The 11,768-nt window shown below is 38.1% G+C and overlaps 1 protein-coding gene across 3 annotated transcripts in view; it reads left to right on the plus strand.

The window, feature by feature from the left end:
* Positions 1-11,071, plus strand: part of LOC107582491 (tRNA (adenine(58)-N(1))-methyltransferase catalytic subunit TRMT61A-like) — a 19,923-nt gene extending 8,852 nt beyond the window's left edge. For all 3 annotated transcript variants that reach the window (XM_016268357.1, XM_016268358.1, XM_016268359.1), the window contains exons 3-4: positions 3,115-3,381; positions 10,541-11,071. In XM_016268357.1, the coding sequence (XP_016123843.1) occupies positions 3,115-3,381; positions 10,541-10,860 (587 nt within the window). In that variant the 3' untranslated portion in view covers positions 10,861-11,071. The remainder of the gene's footprint in view (positions 1-3,114; positions 3,382-10,540) is intronic.
* The last annotated feature ends 697 nt before the right edge of the window (positions 11,072-11,768 follow it).

An 11,768-nucleotide genomic window follows, 5' to 3' on the forward strand; every position in this document is an offset into this window, starting at 1 on the left:
TTACTGAAATAAATGAACTTTTCCACAACATTCTAATTTATTGAGATATATATATATATATATATATATATATATATATAATTTCAGCTCCGATTTGGACCGTAGAGAATAATTAGACCCAAATACTGTACTCTTTGTTTTTAGATGTATTTAGTATCAACTTGTTTTCTAAAATCCACTTTTCTGTACTCTCCAACTCCTCATTCAAAATAGCGTCAATTCAACTGACGTTTGTGCAGATGCATAAACTTGTTGAACATGTTGTATCGTCTGCATACATTAATTTAACACTTTTTAATACCAGATATAAATCATGGTATTAATGATTTATATGATGTACAGTATCTCACAGAAGTGAGTACACCCCTCACATTTTTGTAAATATTTTATTATATCTGTTCATGTGACAACACTGAAGAAATGACACTTTGCTACAATGTAAAGTAGTGAGTGTACAGCTTGTATAACAGTGTAAATTTGCTGTCCCCTCAAAATAACTCAACACACAGCCATTAATGTCTAAACCGCTGGCCACAAAAGTGAGTACACCCCTAAGTGAAAATGTCCAAATTGGGCCCAATTAGCCATTTTCTCTCCCCGGTGTCATGTGACTCATTAGTGTTACAAGGTCTCAGGTGTGAATGGGGAGCAGGTGTGTTAAATTTGGTGTTATCACTCTCACTCTCTCATACTCTGCTTGACTGAAACCTGGCTAAAACCAAATGATTATATTGGTCTAAATGAGTCTACTCCACCAAGCTACTGTTATAAGCATGAGCCCCGTCAGACTGGCCGTGGCGGCGGTGTTGCAACAATATATAGTGATATTTTCACTGTTACTCAGAAGACAGGATACAGGTTTAACTCATTCGAAATACTTCTGCTTAATGTTACACTGTCAGATATGCTAAATAAATCTATCGTATCTCTTGCGCTGGCTACTGTGTATAGACCACCAGGGCCGTATATACAGATTTCCTAAAATAATTTGCAGATTTTCTCTCAGACCTATTGGTTACTGTTGATAAAGCGCTAATTGTCTTAGATTTTAACATTCACGTGACGTTGATAATACAAATGATGCATTAGGACTTGCGTTTACTGACCTAATAAACTCTAAAAAAAAAAAAAAAACTTGGAAGTTTTTAGAATTGCGTGGAAAAACAGTATGTCCAGCTATAGACAGGCTCTAAAAGCTGCCAGGGCCGAGCATATCCACAAACTCATAGAAAATAACCAAAACAATGTCAATGTGGATGTCAATACCGTGGCAGAATCAAATAGTGACATAATTAGCATAGCTGCTGTTCCAACCAAGTAAAATTAATTTGTTTAACCCAAGCTAAAGAATAATAATGTGCATTTGATCAGATATAACTGCAGTACAAGATTATGATATGCATTATTTGAATGCTTGGCCAAAGAGATGTGTCTTTAATCTAGATTTAAACAGAGAGAGTGTGTCTGAACCCCGAACGTTATCAGGAAGGCTATTCCAGAGTTTGGGAGCCAAATGTGAAAAAGCTCTACCTCCTTTAGTGGACTTTGATATCCTAGGTACTACCAAAAGTCCAGAGTTTTGCGACCTTAGGGAGCGTGATGGATTGTAGCGTGGTAGAAGACTAGTTAGGTACGCAGGAGCTAACCCATTAAGGGCCTTATAGGCAAGTAATACTATTTTGTAACTGATACGGAACTTAATAGGTAGCCAGTGCAGAGACTGTAAAATTGGGGTAATATGATCATATTTTCTTCACATAACATTGATCACATGAAATATGGTGGGCTAAAACTCAAATGTGTTCGTTGATAAATTTATATGTGAATAAAAGCCTAAATTAAATGGCAATTATGTCTCTTAAAAAACTTACACTACCGCTCAAATTTGGGATCAGTAAGACTTGTAATGTTTTTTAAAGAAGTCTTTTATGCTCATCAAGTCTGCATTTATTTGATAAAAAATACAGAGGAAAAAAACAGTAATATTGCAAAATGTTATTACGATATAAAACAATGGTTTCTATTTTAATATACTTTAAAATCGAATTTATTCCTGTAATCAAAGCTGCATTTTCAGCATCATTATTCTAGTCTTCAGCATCACATGATCCTTCAGAAATCATTCTAATATGCTGATTTATTATCAGTGCTGGAAACTGTTGTGCTGCTTAACATTTTTTTGGAACCTGTGATGCTTTTTATCAGGATTCTTTGATGAATAAAAAGTTAAAAAGAAAAGCATTTATTTAAAATGGAAATCTTTTCTAACAATATACACTACCATTCAAAAGTTTGGGGTCAGTACATTTTTATCCTTTCTTTTTTTTTTTAAAGAAATTAAAACTTTTATTCCGCAAGGATGTGTTAAATTGATAAGAAGTGATATCAAAGATTTATATTGTTAGAAAAGATTCATATTTTGAATAAATGCTGTTCTTTTTAACTTTTTATTCATCAAAGAATCCTGAAAAAAGTATCGCAGTTTCCCCAAAAATATTTGGCAGCACACCTGTTGCCAGCATTGATAATTATAATAATAAATCAGCATATTACAATGATTTCTTAAGGATCATGTGACACTTTAGACTAGAGTAATGGCTGATGGAAATTCAGCGTGGCATCACAGAAATAAATTATATTTTAAAGGATATTAAAATGGAAACCATTATTTTATATTGTAATAACATTTTGCGAGATTACTGTTTTTTTCTGTATTTTTGATCAAATAAATGCAGCCTTGATGAGCATAAGAGACTTCTTTAAAAAACATTACATGTCTTACTGATACCAAACTTTTGAGCGGTAGTGTATATGGATTCATTTTACAAACTCTTTAAAATATTTGAAGCTTGAAGTTTTGGTGGAGTAGACTTTCAATAGTGGGAAATCTCTCAGGTTTTAATAACAAAAGTTTAATTGATTTGGAGCGACATGAGGGTGAGTAAATGACAGTATTTACATTTTTGGGTGAACTATTCCTTTAATGTTATGGCAGTGAGGTGCTTAATTTGAATACGACCAAATTCTGATTAATATTCAAAGTGAAACTGTTGCATTCTGTGTAAGCATCTAAAAATGGTAATTACATAACTAGATTTTGCGTCTGTCTTCCAGGTACAGGCAGCGGCTCCCTGTCTCACTCTATTCTGCGGACCATCGCGCCCACCGGCCACCTGCACACGGTGGAGTTCCACGCTCAGCGAGCCGAGAAGGCCATGCAGGAGTTCAAGGAGCACAAAGTGTCTCACCTGGTTACTGTTAGAAACCAGGATGTGTGCAAGGATGGCTTTGGCATCACAGCAATAGCTGATGCAGTGTTTTTAGACATCCCCTCTCCATGGGAGGCAATCACACATGCCAAGAGCGCCATGAAACGCAAAGGTGAGAGGAGATAACTGTGAAATAATTAAATCGACATTACCATATTAATGCTAAATGTCATGTGGTACTCTGTCGTCGTGACTTACTCTTCACAGACGAAGCCACTGAAATGAGTCTTCAAGTAACAAGATATAAATGCTACTGAGTACCACAGTGACCTTTATGAACACAAAACCTCAGACACTTAAGTGGTACTGGCACAAAAATGTACAGTTTGCACACACTTATTTAAAGTACTGTGGAAGTGTAAACGCTGTGGTATTTACGTGGTGCTCCAAGCTACTTCAAAGAATACCATAGTGAAACAAGGGACATTTCCAAAAGAAGAAAACATTGCGACACCGTGTTTAAATTTGCAGTGTGATATCTTCCTTAAAGGGATAGTTCACCCAAAGATGAAAATTCTGTCATTATTTACTCACCTTCAAGTTGTTACAAACCTGTGTGAGTTTCTTTCTTCTGTTGAGCACAAAAGAATGAAGAAGTAAAGAATGTTGGTAACCAAACAGTTGACAGTAACCATTGATTTCCATAGTATGGGAAAAAAATACTATGGAAGTAAATGGCTACCCATCAACTGCTTGGTTATCGACATTATTCAAAATATATTCTTTTGTGTGTGTTAGAAGAATGAAAGTCAAAGAGGTTTGGAACAACATGAGGGTTTTCATTTTTAGCTGAACTCTCCCTTTAACTCCCCCTGATTGCCATTGACGTCAAAGAAATTGTCAAATAACCTCCGGGGAATGGGAGGTTTGGTGTGAGATTCATAATTGATTTGTTTAAATCTATATTCGGTGTAGGTTTTCATCTCAGTTATGGATGCAGCTTCTTTGAAACATTGACAGAGGCCCATTTTTCTCCATAATTACATCTTGGTTTTGTGGCTAAATGATGTCACACCAGTAACTAATTAATCGTGAGACTTTGGCTTGAGTTTGCCCAGTTTGAGCGGCATTCATAGCTTCTGTGTGCGCATCTGTTTTGTCTGTGGTCTTTCTGTTGGAATAGCTATTTGGTTTTATTGAGTGGCCATATCAGATCTGGTCTCTTCAGAAGTGACCTGACCACTTGGCAAGAGGCTGTTTCCATGGGAACTGCTACCCACTTTGCCCTACTGGGCAGGCCCAGACTAGCCTGTCCCAGTAAGGGGTCAGCAATCTTCTGTAGTATATTGAAAGAGGAATTTTCATTAAATGCCTTAAAAAGGTCTTATGGGTTTGGAACGACATGAGGGTAAATAATTAATGAAAGAATTTTCAGTTTTGGGTTACATTACATGCCATTGTTTAATATGTACATGCTTGTAAAGATTCTAAGAGTATAAGATCAGAGAGGATCTCCTGGTGATCTCGAATCTCTCTGTCTCATGCAAGTGGAATTTGTGCCTCACTCCATGCCACACCCCCTCTTGGAGACTCAGTCTATCTGATTTGTAATATACACACATGCTGGATGTTTTTGCTGGCAGGGTAATGACCATAAAGGGGCAGGCAGTGAGGCTTAAGTGAGCACGGGCAAAACTGAAGCTTAGACACACATCTGCTGGCTTCTTTCTCTGAGTTTTGACACATTGTCTTTCTTGTGCACTACTTATCAGTTTTCAGTGTAGAAAACTTAAGCACAGCTCTGGCTGTGAAAGCTTTGGATGACTACAAGCCAGTTGTCCTTGACTGCTAATATCCTTCTCACATCATATGCATCTTTTACAGCAATCAGAGTGATTTTATCTAACTCTTTATCCTATCTGTTTTTTTATTTCTTCTCATTTTTGGCCTGTTAGTCAGTCTCATTCTCTGTTTTAAGTGCTCAGAGTATCCCAGCTGTTGGCGTGACTCCTTTCTTTCCCAGGCCACTGTTGCCAGGAGACCTGTTAAGCCTGGTTGCCAGGAGGCCTGATGTCTCCGTTTATGACTGCGTTTTCATGGAAAGGCCTTATTTGTCAATGGAATGACATGATAAACTTCTCTCTCTCTCTCTCTCTCTCTCTCTCTCTCTCTCTCTCTCTCTCTCTCTCTCGCTTGTGAAATATACTTCTGTTAGTGCTCTTCAGCAACAGTCTTTATTCGTACATCACCCCTGTTCCAAATCCTAGCGAGCTGCCTATAGGCAGAGTTTCAAGGCATCATCAGTGCACTCCAGACACAAAAGCTGTTCCAAAAAAATCTAAGATCGCTGTTTTGTCCAAATTCAAAAAACTAGAATACACTACACAACAGATTTTTAGAACACTAGGCAGATATTTAAAAACTAGCCATCGTACTCTTGCCGACTAAATAGTTTGAGGGAAAACTGTGAATCACACACAAGCCATCCAATCAATACAATCCCATAATACATTCCCAACAAAATTGCCTGATTTGTAGTCTGTAGTCTTCCATTTGATTCATACAAAAATTTACTTTTTTAGTGAAAAAAAAACCTAAACTTGAAGGTCCACTCCCAAACCTAACCTTCAGTCAGGTGCAAAACAGATCATACGAAAATCCATTAATGAGATCATACCTTTCACTACCAATTCACCAAAACCTAAAAGAGTTATTAATTTCCATAAGAGTGTGATATCAAACATGTTTAATATTTTTAGCAAATTTTAGAACACATTGTTTTCATTTGTCATTAGCTGAAGGTTTCTGCTTGAGTGAGTTGTGTTCTGAGCAGTGGTGGAAAGAGTACTGAAAAAATATACTCAAGTAAAAGAACCATTACCTTCCAAAAAATTTAGTGCGAGTAGAGTAAAAGCACTTGTCCAAAAAACTACTTGAGTAAGAGTAAAAGAGTAGCCTATTTAAAAGTACTCATGAGTATTGAGTAGTGAGTACTGAGCTGTGGATTCTACCCCCTCATAATAAACGCTGTACACCGCAATTGATACATTTTAAAAATGTTGTACATTCTGTAATTCACATTATCTTGTTTGTCATAAAGAATGAAGAATATCTTTCATCCAGCAGTTTTAATTTTGACTGCCAACTCTTTAAAATACATCAAAACAGCACAGAAACAGTATTCAGTCGAATAAACAGTTATTCTCAGTACAATCATCCCCATTTAAATCATAAAGTTTGAAAAAATAGATTTAAAATCATGTGTAAGGCCACTGAGACAGCATGCTGTTGTTGCACATAAAATATTAATGTTTAGGACAGTGTAAATACAAACACCATTAGAAACTCATAGTTCAGCATCACACACCATGATATGGATTAAAATGAGAGCCCATTTCTCTCCAAAACGGTGCCAGTTTTAGCATTTTGCAATAAAGAAATAAAAATAACTAAACTTGATAATTTGTTACAATTTTACTATAAATGTACATTGTTCTAGAAGGATGGCATCATGCCATACCTTTTACACATTTACTTGAATTGTTATGCTGATAATACAATTTGTAAGGAAAAATGCATTAAATAGCGAAGTATTTCTGGGGAAACTTTTTCAAAGGAAAACACACACGCATGTCTCTTTGCTGAGCCGCGGCGGTCTCGGTGAATCAGCAGCATCCACAACTGAATGGAACAAAAAGTGTCAAACTTGAAAATTGTTTAACACTATGTAATACCCGCAACCTCACACCAAATTTCAGGCCGTGTAGATAGGCAAGCATATATACAAATCATTTAGTAAGCAGGAATCCGAAATTTACCATAACATATTAAGTTAGAGGAAGATGCGACTGAATTGATGCTTGAAGAATGCGCTTCCAGCAGCCATGATAAACAGTTGGTTAAAGTTTTCTATGTACAATTTGATTTGACGAAAGTCACGAGACCTATTACTATCTCTCTATCCAATCACGTTGATGGATAAAAAAAAATTAAAATAAGTGTGTAACGACTACAAACAGAGGAAAATAGTGGAGTAAAAGTACCGATACATCACTTAAAATGTACTCAAGTAAAAGTACACAATTTTTAAACTACTCAAAAAAAGTACAATTACTGATCAAAAGTACTTAATTACTGTAACATGAGTATTTGTAATTCGTTACTTCACACCCCTGGTTCTGAGTGACTTGAAAGTCTGGTAGTGTCTCTCCTCACTCATTTAGTGCATGATGCATTTTCCTCTGTAACCATTTATAATGTCATCAAATGTATGATACCTCGTGTTTTTGTTCAGATTTGAAACTTTGCGTGTTCCAGCCTTAAAGGGATAATTCACCCAAAAATAAAAAAACTGTCATTAATCACTCAACCTCATGTCGTTCCAAACACGTAAGACATTGGTCTCAAACTCAATTCCTGGAGGGCCACAGCTCTGCACAGTTTAGCTCCAACCCTAATCAAACACACCTGATCCAGCTAATCAAGCTCTCAGGATTACTAGAAATTTACAAGCAGGTGTGAGTTGGAGCTATATATAATTTTTTTTTTTTTTTTTTAAAGAACGCGTTAGTAATATGCGCCTATAGGCAGGTCTATTTGTTTAATAATATAATTTTGTTTAGACACCATTTGTTTGTTTTAATCTATTTATATAAGTAGATCCCTGATTCATCTCTTGTGAGAATTGTCAGGATCAAGAGAGACTTGGAACTTTGATCAGAGAGAAGGCAAACTGAGCCATTGTTGGAATGCTTTCCTACAGTGTTTGCCATTCATTATAGTTCTATAATTAATATTGACAGTGAGGGATGGGGTCATGCTGGATTAACTGAATGTGATTGGATTGAATCTAAAAAAAGATCCATAGAGTAAGCTATACCCATTTAGGTGTCTTCCTCAATATGCTCCTCTCCTCACAGCACCCTGTCTATCTTCTTACTCTGATCAGCAGTGGCTATTCTTGTGCATGTTAGTAATACCACCTTTAGTCCAAATTCCCTCCATCCGTGTTAGTGGAGAAAGAAGGCAAAGGAGCCACCCGTCCTCCATTTATCCAGTTATTATGAGACTGTTTAACAGTAAGCCAAGAATATGCAAGCATGAGCCTGTTGACTGCTCTCTGACCCTTTACAGCTTTGTGAGCTAACTCATGTTTCCAGTAAAATTGAACCATATTATGTACGACATCAATTCCTGACAATTCTCAGCAGGCCTGCATGTAATCTGCGCCCACAGAAGTTGCTGAAAGCTCTGTAGATTTCTGTTTTTACTGCTTTTGCTGTTTGAGCAGCCTGACATAGTGTGACATAACTATTGGCTTAACCAATGACGTGATTTTGGGGGCGGGGCTTCTTACAGTGAGTGTGTTTAAAACTTGTTTGAACAGACATTGCAGTTGTGTTTGATGCTCCTAGTGAAATACTTCAGCTTTCCATCACTCCACAGAATTCTGCAGATTTACTCCTGAAATGAGTACAGAAAATATGTGGAAAATATCACACCTCACTGTGTGGGTCTGCTAATAAGTTTAAAGGGGTCATATGATGTTGCTAAAAAGAACATTATTTTGTGTATTTGGTGTAATGAAATGTGTTTATGCGGTTTAAGGTTCAAAAACACATTATTTTCCACATACTGTACATTATTTTTTCTCCTCTGTGCCCCGCCTTTCTGAAATGCGTCGATTTTTACAAAGCTCATCGGTCTGAAAAGCAAGGTGTGCTGTGATTGGCCAGCTATCCAGTGCGTTATGATTGGCCGAATACCTCAAGCATGTGACAGAAATGTTACGCCCCTCACCATACTGTGATGATGCCCTGTCAGGCCAGAGCGATGATTCAAAAACATGAAAACCCTTTATAAACGAGGCCCTCCATAAAATGTGCTGCACACATCTGAATACTTGGGTTGAAGTGTTCTGGAACACGGCAGCCTAGAGTGAGCAGAGGCCGGGGCCAGAGTGAGGAACGGCCGGAGGGCTAGAGGGAGCAGAGGCGGCGGGCTTGAGAACGGCGCGTCCGGCTGATTCGACGAAAGAGCGTCCGGAGGGCTTGCGGAAACCACATGTGACGACCCCGGGCTGGACTCCGCTTCATCCACAGTGAAAGCCGATCCGGTGATCCTCCACGCAAAGTTGATGCATTTCATTACCGACCAGCACGGATCAGCTCTAGGCATGACGAAGCGGATATCGTCCTCTTTTGGAAGGCCAAACAAAGTAGTTTCGCTTTCACAACGAAACACACAGCACCTTCACGACATGGTGGCGGCAACAACAATACTACAGCAAGAATAAAAGTTACGGCTTCTTTCTTTGTGTGAACATTTGGGCGGCGTTATGCAAATCATCCCACATAGTGACGTAGATATGTGGGGGCGTGTTAGAACGAGCAGTTTTAGGTAGGCGTGGCTGACTCTTAACTTTTATAAAGAATATCTCTTTGGATTTGAGACTTTAGTCTTTGCAACTGCTCTTTGCAAGAGCTTGTAACACTCCAAAGAGAAAGGAAAAATTGAAATCGCATCATATGACCCCTTTAAAACAGTTATTGCTGCATGGGATTTGTGGATCTAGTGAGAATGAAACAAGGTCAGGTTACATGGTCATTTCCTTAAAGCACTAAATAAAAATGTTCTTGTTCCAGGTTGCTTCTTTCAAGTTTCAGGTTTGATTAGACATCAGCCACAATAGTGAACTTCCCTTTTGGGTGTTTGATAAGGTTTTACAAATAGTAATGCTTGTTGCAGTTCAACGGGGAGATTCATTTATGCTACTAATAAAAATATATTTATGTTTGCACAGAATGCTGGAGATTTGTATGTTCATTTAGTGGTTTGTTAAAGAACCGATACAAACTTGGGGTTAAAGTTGGACATAGTTGCACAGAGATCCAAACATCATTCAAAAGAGCAGTTTCTGGAAATTTTCTAAATTATAGTTTTATTCGACTGAGTCCATGAAACTACATTCTGAAGTGTAATGCTCTAATGTAAGTATTCGCTCTCCTCCGTTTCTTTTCTGACTGTAAAGTGTTGGCTCAGGTCAGTGTTGCCACCTTGTGAACAAACTAAATAGTTGAAAATTTCAAACTGCATATGCAATCTACACATACCCTAGTGTCACATAAAAACCCAAGTAAGTGCGTGTGATGTGCGTGGCACATTGAATTTCTTTGCACTACTTGGCCCTTTTCAAAAACCCACCCATACAGTTTGTGGATGCGCAACAGCATTCACGTTATCCAAATTAACCAACTCTGACGTCTAGTGTGAAAGCCCCCTAAAAAGGTCAATAATTAGCTGACTGCTTCTCTTCTTGGCTTTGTCTTCAGGAGGTCGTCTCTGTTCCTTCTCGCCGTGTATAGAGCAGGTCCAGAGGACTTGTGAGGCATTACTGGACCATGGCTTTGAGGAGATCTGCACACTGGAGGTTCTGCTCCGGGTGCATGATGTTCGTACTGTCAGTCTGCCCTTACCAGACTTCGGACCAGAGGAGGGCTCTGCTGGCAGCAGCCAGATGGCTTCAGATGTTGGTCAAGAGGAAGTCCCAAACACTGGGAACACCTCTGTGATCTGTAGGACTGCCACACCTCCCAGAGAAATGGCAGGACACACGGGATACCTCACCTTTGCTACCAAACCCCTCGACTAGAAGCATAACTGAAGCTGATGGAGACTGTTATAGTGTTTGAGTTATGCAAACTCATGTCATGACATGTGACGTCATTTGTGCACACCTGTGTGGTCTTTTTTTTCATTTTTATTTTTTTAGATTGGTTAACAGCTAGATGGGCTTTTACATCAATATAACCGTTCATGCCATTTAAAAACTGGTTTAGTACGGACTGATGTTCATTTTTTATTTGTATGGTTTTTTAACAAGTAGATTGTTTTGCTACAATAAATTATTGGAATGCAATAACCATATCTTTGTAGGGTTTTTTTTCTTGTGCTGTTGGCGTTGTTGCAACTTTGTATGACTGTCAGTTGCTGAATGCAATTAGTGCACAGAGATCTGACCTCTCAGAGAGCACAGTGACTTGGAAATTTATGCTCTTCATGACGTATCTCTGTCATGATAAATTTGACTGTTGACATTAGGGATGCACGATATATCGGCCACCATATCGGTATCGGCCGATAAATGCTCATTTTTTCTGTTATCGGTATCGGCCCGATAAGAAAATTTGGCCGATATCTTTAAGCCGATAAATAATGCATTATTTCCTTCAGAGACACTTCAGACGCGCGCTGTTCGTTTGCGTCCTTTTGTGCAATTGTACGTTGTAATATTGTGTTTATTTGATGTATATCTGATTTATCTCACATAGAATGCATTTGGTTAAGTTAAAAGAGTGCTTCAGTTTCCCGGTGATAAACTCAAACAGCAGTGCACAACATTAATAACTATGATTGGGAATGTCGTGTATATAACATTCTAATGAGAACATTATTATAATAAAACGTTGTGAATTCTTTGGGTTTAGTTGCCGTGTTTCAGCGCGTTATGGGAAGAGTGCATCCACAACAGGATCACACATTCTGACTATAGCACGCAAT

The sequence above is a fragment of the Sinocyclocheilus grahami genome, unplaced genomic scaffold, assembly GCF_001515645.1.
Source record: "Sinocyclocheilus grahami isolate Dianchi unplaced genomic scaffold, SAMN03320097.WGS_v1.1 scaffold45.1, whole genome shotgun sequence".
Lineage (NCBI taxonomy): Eukaryota > Metazoa > Chordata > Actinopteri > Cypriniformes > Cyprinidae > Sinocyclocheilus > Sinocyclocheilus grahami.